General features: G+C 35.7%; 2 protein-coding genes across 3 annotated transcripts in view; both read right to left on the reverse strand.

The window, feature by feature from the left end:
* Positions 1-23,126, reverse strand: part of LOC114240653 (soluble calcium-activated nucleotidase 1) — a 441,880-nt gene that overhangs the window by 207,204 nt on the left and 211,550 nt on the right. The window lies entirely within an intron of this gene.
* Positions 1-23,126, reverse strand: part of LOC114240687 (uncharacterized) — a 104,997-nt gene that overhangs the window by 33,542 nt on the left and 48,329 nt on the right. For both annotated transcript variants that reach the window (XM_028171325.2, XM_089734135.1), the window contains exons 2-3: positions 2,150-2,308; positions 638-814 (exon numbers count right to left, since the gene is read on the reverse strand). In XM_028171325.2, coding sequence (XP_028027126.2) covers positions 638-814; positions 2,150-2,191 — 219 coding nt within the window. In that variant the 5' untranslated portion in view covers positions 2,192-2,308. The remainder of the gene's footprint in view (positions 1-637; positions 815-2,149; positions 2,309-23,126) is intronic.

Here is a 23,126-nt window from a genome sequence, read left to right on the forward strand (position 1 = left end):
GCCCGAAAAGACAACAAGCTTTAAGCTCCATTCAATACGATTTCAGCAAATGCATACATATTTCATAATCGTTTCGCATACATCATTAACACCGATAATATTAAGTTATAAGTACTAATATATAAATCTACAATGGTTTTTACGGATGTTCCGTTATAACTACTGAACCATGTATCCGATTGACTTGAAACTTGGTATCCATGTAGAAAATACATGTACTTAATGGATAGGCTAATATTTATATGAGTGTTGGCCTCCCTAATATTAATAACAATAAATAATAATGTTAATTTTAAATGCCCAGCGAAGCGGGCGAGTACGGCTAGTATTTTTTTTTATATATTTGCTTAGGTGGGTGGACGAGCTCACAGCCCATCTGGTGTTAAGTGGTTACTGGAGCTCATAGACATCTACGACGTAAATGCGCCACCCACCTTGAGTTATAAGTTCTCAGTTCTCAAGTATAGTTACAAAGGATGTAAAAGCGTTAACTAAACCAAATTCATGCGATAATATGTATGTACGTTTACTGCTGATATTATTATGAATGAGGTTTATAGCGCGTCGTCTGTTCAGGCCTGCAACATGCTAAACTAACACAGAGACACCGATTAGTTATGTTGGCAGACAGGAGTACCTCGGCGAGGTCGCATGTCTCGGAGAGGGGGGCGGAGAGGGTGCGCGGCGGCGGGGGCGCCTGCAGACGCGACTCCCAGTGCTGGCAGGAGTACGCGCGGACGCCGGTGGGCGCCGGGTGGAGCGGGCTGCGCGGACGCGGACTCGAAGGCGCTGGCTGCCGGCCGTGCTGGCGCGCCTATCCAACCATACCAATTAATAGAAACCATATCAATAAATAAAGTGGTCCCGCAGTATGCGAAATTCGTCTATAACTAATTAATATTTTTTTTTGTTTATTGCTTATATAAGTGGACGAGCTCACAGCCCACCTGGTTTTAAGTGGTTACTGGAGCCCATGGACATCTACAACGTAAATGCGCCACCCACCTTGAGATATAAGTTCTAAGGTCTCAAGTATAGTTACAACGGCTGCCCCACCCTTCAAACCGAAACGCATTACTGCTTCACGGCAGAAATAGGCAGGGCGGCGGTACCTACCCGCGCGGACTCACACGAGGTCCTACCACCAGTAAAATTATAAGACTTTTATAAATAGATTATAAGATATATTTCTTTTTTATTTAATGCTCTATTATACATTGCGAAAATTTGCATCAAATGCTATTTTGCATAAATCACAAAGAATTATAGTATGCCAAAAAAGGTATTTATTCGAACTACAATCACTGTGCAAGAGAATAAGAAATCCAATAATTTATAAAATATATTTTTATTTTTCATTCGTTTCTCTATTCCATCCACCATAGACTAATTGGGCTTTCCGAGACTGTGGTGAAATAAATTACTTCTACCCTATTTCCGCGTTCCGTGTTCCATTGTAATTTCGAGTAATTTGAATATTAGCCTAAAATGGAAAGCATACATTGCGTAATATTACAAACCGCTGTTATAAATTTATATATTTTTTTATCGGACTTAAGAACCGTAGCTGAAAATCTACTGAAAATCTATTATATATTATATTTTCTATCTTCTACCACAATTACAATTGACTTAGAATATGACATATCTTATCAATCAAAATGGAGTTTTTTTTAATTGCTTCACGAAATACCAAACAAAAAAACACAGGGTGTCCGTAAAATTGTAACAATGCTTGAAAATAATTGTATAATTCGTTGATTTGAACCCTCCGTAAAATTGTAACAACGCTTGTAAATAATTGTAAAATAATTGTGTAATTCGTTGATTTGAACCGTCGGTAAAATTGTAACAATGAGAGAGAGAGAGAGAATACACTTTATTGCACACCAAAACACAATTTACATTCAAAAAATAATCAAACAGCAGATACATTTGTACAATAGGCGGTCTTATCGCTAAAAGCGATCTCTTCCAGACAACCGTTTAATTTACAGAAATTCTGGAAAATATAAAAATATAGCAGGTATGTTGCGGTGTACTGTAGATAATACATTATCATAGAAAATATATACGTAAAATAAACAAAATATATACTGTACTGTACAATGCTTGTAAATAATTGTATAATTCGTTGATATGAACGTACCTTACGGCCCGCGAGCGACGCGCCGCCCGCCGCCGCGTACATGCACCGCGGACGCCCACGGCTTACCTAGCGCGGTGCATCATACAAGCAGCGCGCGGCCCTCGCCTGCCCTCAGTGGGCCGCCCGCTCCACCGCATCCGTGCTTCTATTGTGGTACACCTACGATGTTACAAAAACTTCACATCACATTTATTTATTTATAACCACCACGGGCATTAGTTTACTTAAGCTATTAGAAAATTAAGTACAATTTTGTATTAACTTAATAGAGTCGAATCATATTTGTAAGACTTTTAAGAAATCGTTTTCTTTTTTGTGATATTAAAATTAATCGTCTCATAGCATTTATTTATTTATAACCACCACGGGCATTAGTTTACTTAAGCTATTAGAAAATTCTTTAAAATTTCGTATAAACATAATAGAGTCGAATCTTATTTGTGAGACTTCTAAGAAATCGTTTTCTTTTTTGTGGTAATAAAATTAAACGTCTCATAACATTTATTTATTTATAACCATTACGGCCATTAGTTTACTTAAGATGTTAGAAAATTCATTAAAATTTTGTATAATTTTAATAATCTTATTTGTGAGACTTTTAAGAAATCGTTTTCTTTTTTGTGATATTAAAATTAATCGTCTCATAGCATTTATTTATTTATAACCACCACGGCCATTAGTTTACTTGAGCTATTAGAAAATTCATTAAATTTTCGTATAAACTTAATAGAGCCGAATGTTATTTGTGAGACTTTTAAGATATCGTTTTCTTTTTTGTGATATTAAAATTAAACCTCTCATAACATTTATTTATTTATAACCACCACAGCCATTAGTTTACTTGAGCTATTAGAAATTTCATTAATTTTTTTTATAAACTTAATAGAGTCGATTTGAATTTGTTCTAATTCTAACTTTTAGAGATCGTTTCACTTTTAGATTGAAGTTATAACTTTTGAAGCTAAAAACTATTCAAAGAAGAATTTCACGGTGAAGAATTAATTCGTATTCTATATTAACAAAACAAAAACAGTGATTATCCTACAAAATTAAATTTGCATAGCACTGCTGCAAATTGTAAAGGCACAACAGTACCTAGTTAGAGTATGTACGCTATTCTTGACCCGAAGCAGTGATGTGTTCTGCTTGAACAATACACCCTTCAAACAATTGCTCGTTGCTCGAACTCGATCTAACGTCTCAAGTTGGATGGTGACGCTGACGTTGTGATTACTCTAGCCATAATAGAACAACTAACATCGAGCGAGTCATGAGCTCTTATATGCGATATCGAAATATAAATGCAATATTGAAAAATTAAAGCACTTTAAGAGTCTGTCCATTCGAGCTGTTTCATTTCACCAAACGTCACATGCTTAATACTGCATATAACCTTTTTAATACATGCCTCCATGTTAAATTTATACTCCAATTTAAAATGTATTATATTAAAAAATAAATTCGTAATACTATAGGTGAATTCGAAATATGACCGTAGACGAAAACTGGTGCTAACACTGGTGATTACTCATTCGACAATGTCGAGAACGAAATTATTTTTGCCATACGCGAAGTACACATGTTATCGATACCAACGCTTTTATTACATTTTTTTGTCCACATTTACAATGAATTATGTCGAAACAGTAAACGGATTATTCTAAATATTAAAATTATTATATAATTTGAATTAAATTTCAATAACACATTAATAAATTATGGATATATTTTAGATAGTTACATGTTATTTTCAGCTCTGTTTTTCAACTGATGCTATTGATGTGATGATATTTTTTCTTGTTTTTTTTATATTCCGTATGAGGGCGGACGACCTCACAGCTCACCTGTTGTTACGTGGTTACCGGAGCCCATAGACATTTACAACGTAAATACCCCATACCCACCTTGAGATATGAGTTCTAAGGTATCAGTAGCAGATCGTAGTAGAGTAGCATTAGCGTTATCTTTTGTTTTAATATCGTCTAATAACTTGTTCTCAAGATGTCAAAAACAACAAATGCAACACCTACAATGATAGTAACTTAAGATAGTAAATCTTAAGGTGTCAATGATTATGGAAGAATCTCGATCATTGGGCGAACACGAGTAAACATAAAACCCTTGATGTTGCAATGTCTTACGTACTTGTTTCGTAGCGCTGACAAATGCGATTTTGTTAGGAATGTATCCCTCGCCCTCACGCTTGGTAACTGAATGCAAAATTTATTCAAATGACGCGTGTTGTCAGTCAAGGCTTCGTAAGACAGAGGAACCTTTACAATATAATATTTACTTTAAATACAGTATTTTCAAAAAAGTTTTAAGCAAACCGAAGGAAAGAAATAGATTAGATCTAGTAACACATATTTATAATTGATTTAGATTACCGTAATGTTATATGTAAAAGACACTTAAGATAAAATATAAACTAAGTGCATGGCTAAAAATGGAAAGAGTTCAACTGACAGTATGCAATTAAACCGAAACAAATTACTTTTTAATTAATGCATCTCTTAAAACTCGAAACTCAATGAATTGCTCTCAATCGATTACTATTTAAACTATTCAAATAGCTATCGATTACATTCGAAACATCAAACTTGTAGTACTTATTTTTTATTGAAAAATAGTAATTAAAATTAAATACATAAAAATATACATGTGAATAATGTTATTTTACATTTAATATTATCTTTTATGGTCGCGTTGAAGGTGTTTGACTATCATAGTTCATGAACTACGTCAGCCAGTGGCATTGAAGGCTGGTAGTATGACTTTAAAAAGAGTAAATTAAATCCAAAAAATCTTCACGCAGAGATGCCCGAAGTCCTCCCATAGGCTCAAGTTTCAAAAATACAATAAATCAGGGCAATTAATTATGCAGGCATTCATTAACAATTAAGCTTATATTTGCATATTTAAAATGAAAACCGTTCGAATTCAACTGTCAAGAATTTAATTCATTTAAAAAGTACGGAAATTAGTAAGCTATATGTGTTTTAGAGTCCCAGTCCCCAGATTAAATATCAATTTATTGAAGCATTAACTATTTGTGTTTAAGATACGTACATTATATAATATTTAGCTTTCGGTTCTCTTAAGCCAATAATAATAACAAGGAACAGCTCTCGCTCTGTCATCTGGTCCCAATGTAGGACTCGCTGTACTAATGAGGAGGGTGATATAAATACTTATGCGTGTTGAAATATATAGATGCCAAATCAAAAAGCAAACAAACCTGTTCATCATATTGTTATGCCGTTAATAGTAACGCTATCTATCGCCGAATAGCAGAAATGAATATCAAAGGAATTAGTAATGTCAAAAGACTTAATGAGCACAACGCCTCCTATTGTCAGATAGCGGAAACACACATTGAAGCTACTCGACTTGCCCAGAATCTTCTGGATAAATCTAGGGATGTCGTATCGACTATAAAAGCGTTGCAGAGATGGCACGAAGTCAGTAATCGGAACTACTCGAAGCGTAACAGCGAACGGATCACCTGAAGCGAAGCGAAAGAAATGAATTACAAGTTGTAAAGTATTCTGTGAGAGTTTTAAGTGTTAAATACAGTTCTAAGTTGTACTTTGGTGGAGCTTTTATTTATCCCGAACCCCAGCGCGTAACAACACAAATGCTTTCCCAATGTGAGGATCGAATCCATGAACCTCGGCCCAGCAGTCAGAGGCGAAAATTTTGCATGAAAACTCGTGCAAAATTTCGAAGGCCCTTCTAACAACATTAAAGTCATGCATTTTCAAACCAAAGACAAGTAACAAGTGTACAAGGGGGCATAATCTTTCCCGAACAACGTGTAGTCTCATTAATGCCTAACTAGTGTGTTAAAGTGCCTTAATTAAATATGTGGAGCATGTCAGCGCTGGCTAACTCAAATTCAAACTGTATTAAAACTACGAGAGCTCTCAAACTACTTGTAAGTTTAATGGAATAAACAATCTGAACGTTAAAGAACTTATTTTCCTGAAGCCTATATAACAGTTTTCGTGTATTTTCTTTTTCCTTATAGCTTTTAAATTTTATATACATATATACTAAAAAAACTACATTTTTCAGTTCTTCAAATACTACCCGCAGTTTCAGTCTACCCGTAATTTCCGTGCCTAGGAGACGTCGAAATTCGTTTTAAGATACAGTTTAATAATAGGTATTTTTAATGTTTATTTATGTTAAGAAATGGTTCTTAATTTATTTGCAATTTTTCCAAAACTAATGATTTTGTAGACGCCATTAGTTTACTAACACTAGCCCTGGAACAGTGCTTAGCTGAATCTATCACCGGATCAGAATAACGAACTACTGTAATAAGCAAACCCGACGAGAAACTCAGAGGGGTATGTGTGTCTATGGACTAGGTCGTACGTCGAACTTTTTGTCACGTTTGACGAAAGCGGTGACCAGCGCTTGGAGGAAATTCATTTAAATGGCTTTAATACAAGGCGAAGATATAAATGTAATATAATGATGATGACGGTGTATATAAAACACAAGCTTTTATGTTCCTTATAATAAGATAAATTTGGGCAGACCTATTACCCAATCAGACACGGGGTTAAGTGAAGTAATGTAAAACCCTTATAATTAACTTCTACGCTCTCTTCGTTTGAGCGTCTAAGCCTACAGTGATTTAATTGCGGTGAAATTTATGAATATTTTACATTGGTTGTTTACCGGAGCCCATAGAAACCTACAACATAGATGCGACCACCCAGGTCTTTACAGTACAACGGCTGCCTCACACTTTAAACCGAAACGCATCACTGCTTCACGGCAGAAATAGGCAGAGTAGTAGTACATATCCGTGCGTACTCGCAAAACGTCCTACCACCAGTAGACTATCGACTGTTGGACGAACCTTCAGTATTCTGTATGTTAGGTTGAATTTTAATTTGGAAATCATCAAGTTGATTCACGTTTGTACCTACACCAACCGCTCGGGACCGGCGAGGGGGGCCTAAGAAGACGACGTGCAAGCTGCTCTGCACGCGTTTTACGCAAGAGCATCCGGGTGATGGAAGGCCGGCTATCCTCGACCCACGCTGGTTCTGGCCCAGCCGGGATTTCGTAAGGTAACTCACTCTAACCGGCGCCATCTAGGCAGGCTTCGGACAGCCTACTGACTGAGAGGGCTGGCGGTCGTGGCACCGACGACCGCCGGTCCAGTGTCCTGAGGGGGAGGGTGATGGGAGAGATGTACTCCGCACTAAGCGCTTCACTTTCCCCCCTTCAGTGTGACTATGACATACCGCGCCCGCCATCCCCAGTGAAGGGCGGAAGTCCGACGATTTACTCTTGACCAAAAAAAAAAACACCTACCGCTCGCTTACTGTTCAAAGAAACAATATATCACAAAAAATCTTGTTTTCGGAAATCCATGACATAATACGAAACAATCCTTGACTAGCCAAATAACTTGAAGAGTTCAGCTATACTTTTGCCATGTTCGGGAATTGCTTTTCGGAATTTCGACGGAGAGGGGTCATTTAAAGTTCAAAGTACGTTAGATCGAGCGATAGTGTCGTGCCGTGCCGACTCCAGAAAAAACGAAACTTGATTAATGATTTTTATTATACTAATTGCATTAATGTCGTTAAGGAACTTAGTGATGGAAGTTTTAACTTGCTGTACTAGCTATAACTACTCACGAAAGTATTAAACGCCTACATACTTCAGTCTGCTTAGTGCGAGTTTTTTAACGTTCTCGATAGCGTAAAAGTTAACTCAATTTTGTATGCAGTTGGAACAGCGCCCCTAGCGACAAACGTAGGCAAACGATCCCATTCCATACAAATATGAGCTAACTTTTACGCTATCGAAAACGTTAAAAAACTCGCACTAAGCACACAGAATTGTCTGTGATTTCAGAAGCAACAATCTCGGTGTACTGTTTGTTATCCAGTCCCGTCCTGTTTTTGAAGTGAAACTTCTTCAGGCGCCTTGAGAGTAAAATTCAATTCGCGACAGATTCGTTACGGCTACAGAGAAAAGATATAATTTAGGAAGAGCGAGAGTAAGAAAATAGACAGAGCGTCTCGTGAACCACTCGACCGTGGAGAGGGAAAGGATAAAACGAGCTAGGCCGTTTCTCTTTTTTTTTTATTGTCCTTGTAGGCAGACGAGCATACGGCCCACCTGATGGTGAGTGGTTATCGTCGCTGCCTACCGCTTATACACAGCATTTCCCTATTACAAGAGAAGTTTGATTTAAGGGTGAAAAATTAAGAAAACCACAATATTACATTCCGCAAAAGAAGTTTCACTTCTTTAACGTGCACCAAGTTACACGTGCACTTTTTTTTATTGCTTAAATAGGTGATCGAGCTCAAGGGCTACTTAGTTTAAAGGGGCCTTTGGTGCCCATAAACATAAAAAGAAGTCTTAAGTTTGCTTTATAGTACAACTTTGAAAAAATGTGCTTAGTGTACAAATTGACCACGTCAATAGGTCGACCTATCAAAATAAGTGCAATTCTAAAATCATTTCACGCCACGTCCTGCGTGATATGATTTAAGAAACGAATTAAATAATAAATTTACTAACCCATTAAGTAATAGACTTAATGGTTTCTTACCACGATGTTTTGTTTTAATGAGTTCTCCATATTTTGGAGCTGTTGCAACGCCGGAATCATTAGTAAGCGGACAAATCTGTCTACCCTCTTTCTAGTTTGTTATTGAGTGTTAACACTGCAGTTCGATGATTCGTTAAATACAAGCTTATAATGTAGATAGAAGCTAAAGTTTAATACCGCATTTTTGTTTTTCTATCGACTCTCGTGGCCTCTTTACTCGTGTCCAATCAAGCGTATTATAATCTTACTGGTGGTAGGACCTCTTGTGAGTCCACACGAGTAGGTACCACCACCCTGCCTATTTCCGCCGTGAAGCAGTAATGCGTTTCGGTTTAAAGGGTGGGGCAGCCGTTGTCACTATACTTGAGACCTTAGAACTTATATCTCAAGGTGGGTGGCGCATTTACGTTGTAGTTATCTATGGGCTCCAGTAACCACTTAACACCAGGTGGGCTGTGAGCTCGTCCCACCATATAGGAAATAAAAAAAATAAAAAAATCTTGCTCATTATGACCAACAGTCTAATATGTACATATAATTAGTATTTCTTCTGCCACGACCAGTACAGATATTCCAGTAGCTCGTAGCAACAAGCTACGAGAAAATGACGCAACATCGCTACGCGAGTAACAATGGCTGTCAATCAAGTTGTCGATAGATAAAATTTGCTACAATCGTTATCAATGCGTATTGTAGTTAGCAAAAGATTGAAACGTTAATTTCTAGGTGTGTTTTCTCTTTAGTATTATGTATTAATAAGTATTAAGCGGTAGGCAGCGGTTTGGCTCTGCCCCTGCCATTGCTGACGTCTATGAGCGACGGTAACCACTTACCATCGGGTGGGTCATATACTCGTCTGCCTACTCGGGCAATATTTTTTTTTAATGTTTTACCCTTTCTTGATAAATTGGTAATTCCCAAGGAAGGAATAGGTTACTGTTTATATAAGCGATATTAAAAAAAATGAAACCTTGGATATACAATATTATGCTGAAACCTAGTTGGGTGGGATAGCCAGCGAGGAAAAGAATAAAGTATAAATCTAAAGAAAAACCTCTTGTAGTATATTCTGATATTTTCAATGATAGCGAAATATTGATATTTTATTGCATAAAACGATGAGCGAGCTCATAGCTTACTTAGAACCCTTGGAAATTACAATGTGAATGCTGTCCCTGAGGTCTAAATGTTATTTCTATAGTATAACGGCTACTCTAAGCCTTCAAACCGGCAAGATATTAGTATAGATCTACCTTTATGGACTCACATTACACTCTATCTTCAGTTAATGATTTTTAGTATAATAAAATTAATGCGCATTTGGTGTCGCTTGACAAAATAGCTAGAACATATACTTATAACAGCGCCAACTAATATACTTCTGTACCATCCGAACGTATGTTCTCCCGACGCGAATTATAAAGCGCGAATTAAAATTTCATCGCTACAGCGATAATATTGCAATATTGTTTATGTTTCGGTCACAAGAAGCTGTTTACTAATCAGTGCAGATGATGTGATTGTTGGTATAATCTGTGGTAAAATAAATTTTTTTTGCCGCTTTTGTTAAACTTGGTCGTTATACAAATGGGAGCTATGCGAATTGAGACGATAAAACATTACATTTCAATTCAATACATTTATATATAGCCAAATGACTGGCTAAAAATCGTCGTGACTACAAAATTAGGTTATAAGGTACCTGTGACGTCATAGCGCCGCGCATTCGTGTTCCCACGCAATATAGGCCAAGTATTGACTTTAAATACGCTCTGCTATTAGAAATTGTTAGCTAAAACAATTGTGGAATAAAGCCTACGAGTTAGATTCTCCGTCAATTTTAATATGTATTTTCTTCGGCTTCTAATAGATTTAAGTTTTTGTAGTAGACAATTTTATATTGTGCAAGCCATTCTTTTATTTATTGCTTAGTTGGGTGGAAGATCTCACGGCCCGCCTGGTGTTAAGTGGTTACTGGAGCCCATAGACATCTACGACGTAAATGCGCCACCCACCTTGAGATATAAGTTCTAAGGTCTCAAGTATAGTTACAACGGCTGCCCTACAAATCAAACCGAAATGCATTGCTGCTTCACGGCAGAAATAGGCGGGGTGGTGGTATCTACCCGTGCGGACTCACAAGACGCCTTACCACTAGTAAAAAATTGTAACCTATTTTTTGTTGTAACATTGTAAGAAGTTGGTAGCCAGTAGTGGGCAGTGGCTTGGCTGATGACTTATCTTCAGGTGGGTCATTAGCTCGTCTGCCTACAAATTAAAAAAATATGGTAGTGTCAATTTTTTTATGTTTTTATGAACTTCATAAAAACTAAAACTCATTCGGATGCGTCTTTTAATAATGGAAATAGACTTCGAAGAGCCAAAAACGTATATAGGCATTATTAACCAAAACGAAACGTGACAGAAACAGGTAGGTACTTAAAAAATTAAGGGTAATTTAAGTGAAGTAGATAGTGACTTGACTTCCTTGCAAACTTCTCGTGGGATATCATTTATTTCGTGAGGCGATGACATTATTAAGTTTTTTTATATATGAAACGTTCCAACTCAAAAAACATAAAGAACAATGGCAGCTTTCTGTACGGCATTTTACTTGATATCTATTTGAGGCATCAAAATGCTAAAACGATAGGAATAACATAGCTTAAGCTTAATCAGCAATATTTTTGTTATTAGAAAATCTCAAAAAAAAAGGATATTAACGTTTTTACTTTATAATTTGAGGTTATCTATCAATAGTAAATGTCTCCGATTTTTGTAGGCACGGACTATATAACAAATTGAAAAAATGAGTAAACAGTTTGTTTAAATAATATTTTTAGTTTCATTATCATAGACGAACCAAGGATACACGTAAATCTAACATCGTATAAAAAACGAGCAAATAAAATAATTAAGTTTCTTTTATGTCTTATTCTAAGACGCCTTTTAAAACATTCAGGTAAAAAATTGTCATGCGTCTCTATTTGGGAAACAAACGGTACAGTACATGCATATAGTATCGATATTTAATATAAGTAGACGAAAATCCAAAAAGTTTGTACTAAAAATACGACCCATGAGTGAATTGTGAACTAAAACAACTGAAATTAAAGACTTCAATTTACAAAAGATATAGTTAAAAAATAATAATTTAGTAACGTTACAAGATTTATCTGTGTAGTTTCTTAACTAGACTTAATATCAGTAACACAGTCACAGTCTAACAATGACTACGAAAATCTAAGCTTTTGCGTTCCATTTTGATGAATCGTGAAAACTTCGGTACATAAACCCGCACTGGTTAATACAGTCAACAGTCATGTGTGTACGTATATTTGTACAATAGACCGTTATTCATAATTATAAAACAAATATACGATGGACAGACTGGTTCGATGGTGTTTTAAAATGACGACGTCAGCAACGCTGGTGCCATTCTTTTCATCATTATCATTACCTTCCATAGTGACATAAATTAAGATTCACTTTTCCAATGAATTTCATTTATTTTCTAGTGCTCAACGATAAAAACAGAGAGCTCCGCTTTGGTCGGCTGCTCGAGTCGGAATGTTTTGTGTAATAATAGTCACTCGTATTAATTGTACAGCAGTGGGGGTATCTTAGTCATGAATTCTCTTGAATACCGCCTTAAACTGTTGTTTACATGCATAACATCAAGGAAACAGTTAACTTTAACTAATCTTAGTTAACCAAATAGTGACATTGCGTCGACATATATAATTTAACAGTATTCTATGTTGACTTTGAGCCATTCTAATAAAAATCACATCTCCAATATTCTACTCGCATTTACAAATATATTATAACATTTTCGATTGCACTGTAAGCGGATTTCTTCGCTTCAATATTCCCGTTATTGTGGACGGTATTAATGCAAGATAGAACTCGCTTTCCCAACGAAGTCATTGCTTTCTGCACGTTCGTATTAAATTTTAAAAACACACCCAGCTACAGCATTCAGTTTAATGTTTTATTTGATTACATCTGAAAGAACAATCGTTGTGTAATATCAATTCATTCGAATATTCGATTTGTTTTTTTGTATTTATTTTCTCAAGTTTCTTTTCATTGTAGTTTTATTACAGCTTTATCTATATACGAAAAGTCAAACAGATCTCTAATAAAAATTTGTTAGCAAAAGCGAAGGAAAATATGTGATTTAATAGAGATAGTTACCTCTATTATCGGGTCGTTTTAAATTTTGCGGCCAAAAAGTAACGATTTAATGAATTTAAACTTTCTCTAATTTTCCATTTTTTTGTATATAGGCGTGTTCAGAATAAAAAATGCACATTTATTGATAATACTATAATAATATAATATTCATTTATATTTTTCATTTTACGCATTTGATAACACCAACACGGATGACAATTTAAATAGGAACTTTTTTAAAAAGCTTAAAAATCTTACTTCTTTTGTTTTTAATGCTGCTCTAATATCCAGTTAGTTTTCCGTTATTGTTTTATTATATACTGATTAAATAAAATTGCCGAATTTCACCACGCATTACTGGAAAAATAGCAAACAAAGTAGAATTTTAATTTCGAACTAGTGATACGAATGAGATTTGGGGTAGTTTTTAATATATAACTTCTGATTTAACAGCGTTTTCGAATATATAGTTATAGGACCACGTGCCTGTTGTCATGACAACAAATTTACTGTACTTATAATTACGGTAACATTAAGGTTATGAGAATAAAATAAAATAACTCGCTTTTGACCCCCAGTTTCAAAACCAACCTATCAGAGATTGTTGTTCTTTCGAACAAACACAAATACCTTGAAGCTATTTACAATAAATGGATCATCAACGAAACTCAATAAAATTAAAGTTAGTATACAATTCGAACAGTACAAAGTTTGAAAACGATCCCTCAATTAACATTGACAAGCGGTCACTATTGAGCCGCGTACGCTTTTTATTCATAATGAATAGACGCGAGGAGCGGTACGTTTATCTCTGTTTATTCTTCAAAGGACCTTGCCAATTTGCGGTCAGCAGCCAATCGTAATCATAATGACATATTTATGCTTCATTTAATTCGAAATCGATGAGTACAAAACTTTTATTTTGCAATGATTCAATTTAATAATTTCCGAACAAAACGCTTTTTCGGAACTGAATAAAAACAGCTTCAAGCTGTAGGCAGTGGAAATGCTTTAAAAATGCTCTCATTCACCATTTGACGGACTAAAGTTGAAGAAAAAAAAAAATATATATAGACATTATACTGCTGGTAGGACCTCTTGTGAGTCCGCACGGGTAGGTACCACCAACCTGCCTTTTTCTGCCGTGAAGCAGTAATGCGTTTCGGTTTGAAGGGTGGCACAGCCGTTGTAACTATACTTGAGACCTTAGAACTTATATCTCAAGGTGGGTGGCGCATTTATGTCGTAGATGTCTATGGGCTCCAGTAACCACTTAACACCAGGTGGGCTGTGAGCTCGTCCACTCATCTAAGCAATAAATTAAAAAAAAAAATGCTATTGTTATATATTATATTGACTATTGACATTAGTAAAACAATAGAATTTTGTAAATTAAAGACGTCATGTAAAATGCAAACAGCTTAACTTAGACCGTGGTTCTGTTTCCACGATCGTATTATTGACTATTTCGACCGCATTCCCCCGTTACAAAGCCAAACAAGGGGCAACTAATCTCCTTTCAGCGAAACTATAACACGCAGAAACATCTTGTTTGTAGGAACTAAATATTTAAACGAAAACGAGCGAACCTGTGTTTCAAGGATCAAGATTATTATACACTTTTCGATGTTTGAAATACTCTGTAGATTTTCTCAAACAAAATATTAAATACAAGTGTCAAATATATAAAAAAAAGGTTTTGGTGTCCAAAACTGGTGGTAGGACCTCTTGTAAGTCCGCACGGGTAGGTACCACCGCCCTGCCTATTTCTGCCGTGAAGCAGTAATGCGTTTCGGTTTGAAGGGTGGGGCAGCCGTTGTAACTATACTGAGACCTTAGGACTTATATCTCAAGGTGGGTGGCGCATTTACGTTGTAGATGTCTATGGGCTCCAGTAACCACTTAACACCAGGTGGGCTGTCAGCCCGTCCACCCATCTAAGCAATAAAAAAAAATCTCTCTTTTTCCCTACCTACTCGTAAGCAGCCTAACAGGCTATTCCAGTTTCGCAGACAATTAGGTGAGCTCACGGCCTCAAACTGAGAGGATTTGCTAACACTAGCCCTAGTAAGAGCAGTGCTTAACAGAATCCACCACCGTATCGGAATAACGATCCACTGAGAAAATCCGGCAAGAAACTCAATGAGCTGTGTCTACGAGTTAATCATCTCTCGAATTACACTCGCGGTTCGAGCAATATCACGGCGAGCATGTGTCATTCAAAAAGGAAAATTACTACTTGACTAGCTGGCCCGTCAAACGTTGCTTTGCCATATAAATTATTTCTAGGAAAGATAAATAACCTTGATACCGACTGCAGCGTCATCGGCCGGACTGATTTGTAAATCTGAACTATTCTCGAAAACATTTGAAGGTACACAGAAAATTTCATTAAAATCGGTCCAGCCGTTTAGGAGGAGTTCAGTGACAAACACACGCACAGAATAAATATATCATTTATATAAAGATTTTAAATTTGTAAGCATCATATTGTACACAAACACAATCTCCTGTTGCAGTGTATGTTGCGGTTATATTTTCAAGCGTCCTACTTATTTCTGTCGCTCAGAAGTCAATCATTTGTTAGAAGTTTACCTGCCGTTACACATTACAATAGATAGTAGAGTATCAACCTAGGTTTCTGGGTATCAGTATTTCATATATGATACCTGTAACCATTTAAAATGACATATAAAACCGTCTGCACATCTAAAGTAAAGTTTGAACAAAATCCAGAGCATTTAATTTGTTTTTTAAGCTTTTGCATAGCTTTATCGCGGGCCTTGAGCGCGGCGACCGAATCATGAAATTCCGTAACGAAAAAAACCTTACACCCCTCACTCTGCCTACCATGTAGCTCGCGTTCAACACGTTCACACGTTGCGCTTGTGTAGTGTTTGTGAATAAGCGCGTGGCCTGACGTCACACTGCATGTGCATCATGAAAAGTCTGCCCATCTCTCTCTCGCGCGGTCTAGCTTATGAATGTGAAGGGGACAGTTAATGTTTTGCTTTTATTAATGTTTAATATAGCGTGGTCTTGTTTTATTATTGTTTTAATATTAAATTATCATTGCCTAATTATACTTGCATAAGTTGATAAAAAATGCTATGCAATAGCTTTACCGCGGCAGTTCCCGAGCGCCACACGTTTTTTTATATATGGTTTTATCTCGCACAGAGCTATTTTTTTCGAGAACATGTTTAAAAGGTTATTGCGATTACTTTTTTAATTTACGTACGAGCTTTCCTCCACCTGGTGATAAGCGATTACCGGAGCTTAAAAACGCTACAATGTCACCTTGAGATGTAACGTCAAAGTCGCTATTACTCGTATATTATGATCAAAACTACCCTATCCGGCAGGGTAGAAAGCTTTAAGCACTAGAGGGACTACTGCTAAAGCTAACCGAAAAGCTAATTATATTCTAAGAAAATATAACACCGCTTTAATAATCGTTATAAGCTTTATTTTGTAGTGATTTTGTAGGCACTACTATTAAACAGTCTTTTGTATATTGATGGACGCGAACATGATTATTAAAAGCACATTACATCATAAGTTATGATGGTGTTTAGTTTTTTCTTAATTTATCGCGTTTTTGTGTTTTTTGGGCTTCAAAAACCACCTAAAGTCACGTAGTGCGTAAACTCGTAAGAACAACTTAGATATTAAAAATACAATGTTTTTTTATTAAAATTTCTATTACGTAACAAATCGTGAAAAGTCAACAACCTTTATGTTTCACTAGAAAATTATTTACTTAATTAGCATTTAACCATAACGTGACGAATATAATAGCTGATTAGATCATTAACTAATTTTGACATGAAATTCTAAAGCCGGAGAGAAACTTTAACCTATCGAACTTAAACTTACAATTTGAGTAATAATAATAATAATAATATAGCCTTTTATTCAGATCTCTTAGTATAATGAATTTTTAAACTTATGTAAAATCTAGCATTAAAATCTAAAACTTAACAGATATGAATAAATTTAAACTAATATTTGTTGCTTGGTTATCTTCCCTAGATCTGTTTGCCAGTCGGCAAAGGCCTCCTCCAACCACAATTTGAGTAGAATAGTAAAATTTGAGTAGATATTTATTGTTGATGATATTTTTTTAATGGAATTTATCTAAAGCTTAATGGGTATTTTTAATGAATGAAAATGTCGTTTGTTTTTCCGAAATAAAAAGGAGAAATAGTAATTATGAGATCTGTGAGCCACAAACATAGGTTTGAAAACCCAAGATAAAATTGTCTAAATATAATCTATGCATATAAATGAAATTGGAGTGTCTGTTTGTAATATTGAAATACCAGCTTACATACGCCAAAATAACATTTTTTACAATTTTTGTCTGTCTGTCTGTCTGTTTGTTCCGCCTAATCTCTGGAACGACTGACCGATTTTCACGAGACTTTCACTGATAGGTAGCTGATGATATGAGAAGTAACTTAGGCCACTTTTTTTAGACTAGCTTCCCGCAGTGTCACCCGCGGTACGACAAAAACCGCAGGTAACATCGCTGTACTCAGCTATCAATGATAAAATTTAATGTTTCCGAAGCGAAGCGAAGGCGGGTCGCTAGTGAATATATACCTATATAGGTATGTATACGGTACATACACTAAAATAACATGTTTACAATTTTTGTCTGTTTGTTCCGGCTAATCTCTGGAACGGCTGGATCAATTCTGACGACGAGACTTTCACTGATAGGTAGCTGATGATACAAGGAGTAACTTAGGCTACTTTTGTAGACTAGCTCCGCCCCGCGGCGTCACATCGCGGGACTCAGCTATCAATAATAAAATTTAATGTTTCCGAAACGAAGCGAGGGCGGGTCGTTATTCTTAAATATAATAAATACACTTAACTTCTCTGTAATCACTTCTATTTATATTTACAAACATACATTGCAAAATAAAATCTTTAGTTTAGCTCACATAGATGCAACACTCGGTAACGCTCATATCTCATTAAATACAATTTATAGCATTACGAATACCTGTTACATTTTTTTTGGTAATTTTCAAATAATATAACTATCTACTCTACATCCATCTTATCTCTACATCCTAATATGAGAATCTTGCAGGCAACATGTGTGGGAACTGGTATTATTTATAGAGGAAAATTTGTTGTGTTATCTTAATACAACGACCGAAGGGATAAGATGTTAACATTGATATATGAGATTATTATGTTAAGATGCCTTTGTATTTGTAGTCCATTACGATTTCTCTTTACTCCATAGCCGAGAAATAGATAAATTCATGTATTTATGTTTTTACGTACTCATTTTTGGATTATTATTTTTTATTGCTTTGATGGGTGGACGAGCTCACAGCTCACCTGGTGTTAAGTGGTTACTGGAGCCTATAGACATCTACAACGTAAATGCGCCACCCACCTTGAGATATAAGTCCTGAGGTCTCAAGTATAGTTACAACGGCTGCCCTACCCTTCAAACCGAAACGCATTAATGCTTCACGGCAGAAATAGGCAGGGTGGTGGTACCTACCCGCGCGGACTCACAAGAGGTCCTACCACCAGTTAATTACAACGAAGACTGTAAAAATATGTTTTTACTTATATGACTTACATAATAAAAAGTATAAAAATGTTTGCGTATTTATATAATAGTAAATCTGACGAGTATTTAGTAAAAAGAAATTGTGTTATATACAATACTAGCCGTATTCGCCCGCTTCGCTGCGCATTTAAAATTAACATTATTATTTATTGTCATTATTATTAGCGAGTCCAACACTCATATAAATTGGCCTATTCATTAAGTACATGTATTTTCTACATGGATACAAAGTTTCAAGTCAATCGGATGCATGGTTCAGTAGTTATAACGGAATATCCGTAAAAACCACTGTAGATTTATATATTAGTATAGATTAGTCACTGGTAATACTATTAAAAGTCATTTAGTCATGCACGTGTATTAAAAACTGGAAATAAGAGTTTACTCCAATTTCTTTATGTTCTTTTTGGTTGCACGTTTCATTCGGTTCTTTTTAAAACTATGACGTAAACATAAAAAATCCTAAATAATATATTATGTACATTAAAATTGTGATGTTACAAAACAGTTAATATAGATCAATATCATACGAAGGAAAGTTACGGATTTCTAAGAAAATTTATTGAAAAGGAAAATAGCAGAAAATTTTCTAATTCATCTATGCAAATCATTTTACGCTATTCAGTGCTCATAAGATATATGATTCGGTTTCGGTGATTTTACTATAATATTCGAATAGTTGAATAATAACTATCGTTTTTATAATACTTTTCATTGAGAATTAACCAAGCTTACCGGTGTCCAATCGATTTGGTGAAATAGCATTCTTAATCTGTAAGTACACTATATGAAAACGTGAAACTTAAAAAAAAACGAATGCACTTTTATATTAAAATGACAGAAGTTTATAACACAAAGACAATACCGATACACAATCGAGTATAAACATTTCTATGGAGCATAGAATAAATTAACATTATTTGCGGTACGGGCTTCGCACAATGATGTTTTTAATCAATAATCCGCGAAGGTCGTAATCTGCGGATTATTTTATTATACGCTAAAACTTTACGACTGACGAATGAGACAATGCAACTATTATTAAATTGGTAATTAACGAAAACGTTTTATTATTGCCGCGATCGCGATTTTATTGCAACACGATCGACCGCGATAATGACGTCACCTTGTAATGAAGAATACGAATTTCGTACGTTAGGACGGCGAGTTGACCCGCGCCCGGGCCGACCCTTGCCCGGCCCATAATCCGTTAATTAGCCCACCGTACCATAGACACGGAAACGCGTACACTAACACTAGTCTGTTCGGATGGCGCGTAGAAGTTTTGAATTACGTGAAGCGAAGTTTCGCGGGAGAAGGCGCGCGCGGGCGCTGTGTGCGCGATGTGTGCGCCGCGCCGCCTCAGCCTCGACTGCCGGCATGGAAATTCGATTTTTCCTCCGCGCCTTGTTCCACAATCGAAATGCACGCCACATGAACCACCGACAACACCGGTACACTGATTTTGCACGTCCATTCCGCTGTAATAACTCCCCTTGTTTTATACCACTTTCGGTTGAAGCAGACAGAAATGATGTCGTGAGGGTTCCGATCACGCAAGATTTTGATTATAGCTACGCGGTACACGCCGCCGCTGACCTCGGTTTGTTTCATAAGCGAACTTGCCTATTGAAATTCTGTCTATGGTTCGGTACAAGCGTCCCGCGTGTGTGGTTACTTCCAATAATAACGGCTCAAGTGTTTTCTTTTTGTTTCATAGAACGTTCATAATTTGAAAAACCTTCAAGGTTCCGAATTCTTCTGGCAACTTCCGAAATTTCGTATTTTGAACGAAAGCTTAAACCAGCACGTGTTCATATAACGTTTGTTATTATTTCATTTATTATAAGACTAAAATAAAAACATTTCACTCTACATTTTCATGTTGAATAATATTTCAATTGGAATTAGAACACGGCGACCAGTGCATCTGCTGTTTATTTATTTAAGAGAAAGCGCAACGATCGAACCGCCTTGTCGTGTCGCCTACCTCAAACGGTCAATGACACGTACTAGCGATCTGATCGTGTGGGAGTCGGATCTGATGCGTAAAGGAAGCCCTTACGAGTTACTAATAAAGCGCTGAAGCGGCTGTAAAATTCTACTGCGTAAACTACAACAGTTTGCTGCACGAGCTGAAGAAATGATAATTTAATTCAAACTAAATATGACAGTAATGCCTAAGCTCACACAACGTTAGCTAAGTCATAATAAGCTTGGTTATGACAAAAACAGCGCTTTAATGCTCGATGCTGATTTTACGACAACATTTCTATTTACATCCTTTATACATTGTCTTATTTTGGTATTGATAAAAGTTATTTCGTAAAAAAATTGTATATAAAAATCACTAATAATAATGGTGTTAATTTTAAACTCCATCGAATGAACGAAACGCAAGCTTGTAGTTTAAAAAGAGTTAGATTAAGACTATTTTTAACACGCCCTCATTGGCTTAGAATGGTATGTCTGCATGTTTGTATGTAATGGAATCTTTAGACCTGATTTTCATCGACTTCAAAACGTCATATTAATTAGAAAATTTTCACACAAATCAACGAACCCGATGATAATACAATAATTTTTTAGACTTTCTGGCGGAAACGCGAGGAGTGAAGTTGTGTGATTTGTTTTATTTTGTCTATTTAATGTTTCTTCGGGTTTAAATGTGTAATAATGGTGGTTTATTAACGGTTTAATATCTGTGAAAGTGCACAAATGTGGGAAAATGAAATATAACTTATAGGGATCATCCAAAAAGTCCACTGAAAAAATCTTAGTAAATGACCACCATTTTACTGAGATTATTATATTTCATCCCATATCATCTCAATTAATTTCATTTAATTTCATCCCAGTTGATTAGTGTCTCAAATAAATCATCTTCGTTTCATTTCACTCCATAATATCATTTTTCATAAAAATATGAATAATATGAATTAAAATAAGACATGACTTAAAAGTCTTAGTTACCATGTCATAAAATCATTAAAAAAAGACAATAATTTTATAACTTCGTTTTAGAACGAAGTTATTAAAATAAATAAATAAATAGTTATAAAATTATTATTAGGATATTAGTATCCTAATCAGAATCGAAATATAAACAGACATGAAATTTGCGAAAAGAGAAATGACATTAGAGATTAATAAGGGTGTTTTTTTTTGTTTTTTTTTTAAACTACAAATATATTTAGAATTAGATTAAAAGAAGTATTTAGGAAAATATATTTTTCACTAACAGTTCTTAGCCACTTATCGTGTTGTGAATTTGTTGTTTTTTTTAAAGCCTTAACGGGTGGACAAACTCACGGCCCACTTCAAGTTAAGTGGTTACAGAATCACATAGATATCAACAACGTAAATGCTGCTTCCAATCATGAGACATGAGCTCTAAGTTTCACTTTTATAGTGCAACGGCTGCCTTACCCTTAAAACCGAAAGGCATTACTACTTCCCGGCAGAAATAAGCAGGGTAGTGGTGCTTATTCGCGCGGACTCACAAGATTCTCCCTATCACCAGTAAGCCGATGTTCAGCGAACAATTAATTTTTTTATTGCAGTGATGCGTGGACGAACTCACAGCCCACCTGGTGTTAAGTGGTTACTGGAGCCCATAGACATCTACAACGTAAATGCGCCACCCACCTTGAATTTTAAGTTCTAAGGTCTCAAGTATAGTTACAACGGCTGCCCCACCCTTCAAACCAAAACGCATTACTGCTTCACGGCAGAAATAGGCGGGGTGGTACCTACCCGCGCGGATTCAAAAGTGGTCCTACCACTAACAAAATTGGTTTGGACGTTTTGAATTGTTTATACAAAGACTACAACAGTTTTTTTTTTAAGACACGCACTTTTTGCAATCTCGCCTAATAAATGTGAAGGAAAAACCACAGCTTCGACAGGTGCAACCCATTACGTACATGTAAGAGAGTTTAAAACACAGATTCACTTGAGCCAAATCTGTTCCGATCTAGTGTTAAGTGCGGTTTCATTGTTGGCGCCTAGTCAAGTTCGGACCTCCATTTAGCCAATGTTTAACCGACATTCGTTTTAATACTATTACGTGCAAAATGATCTTTTCAAATATTCACAACAAGAATATGTATAGTAAATGTAACTGAGAATCTCCTTAAAATTGAAATAGAAGGAATTATAAAATAATTTCTTTTAGGTTTATAAAAATAAAATATATTAGCAAAAAGAAAGAGTATATTTGTACATTTTACAATTAAAGGTGAGAACTGATCTGTGGCTCCTAGTGGCGGCGGTATGCAGATGATTTATCATAATAAATGTTAAGCTCAATGTGACTGATTTTTCCTCGAGGTATTTCTATTACATTGGCTTACTGATAGATCTCAAGGCGCAACTGGTGTTCATTGGTTACTAAAGGTCATAAATACCACACTATATACAGCCCTTTATAAATTCCTGACTTATAATCTAAACTTATCTGCATGTAACGTAACCTTTTTTTATTTATTTATTCACGCAGATCTCCGGAATTCCTCAACTATTTTTGGGAGAAAAATATAGTATATATGTTACCGGAAATGTATGAAATCAAGGAATTGTATACAAATCCTAGGAAATGT

The sequence above is a fragment of the Bombyx mandarina genome, chromosome 17, assembly GCF_030267445.1.
Source record: "Bombyx mandarina strain Sakado chromosome 17, ASM3026744v2".
Classification (NCBI taxonomy): Eukaryota; Metazoa; Arthropoda; class Insecta; order Lepidoptera; family Bombycidae; genus Bombyx; species Bombyx mandarina.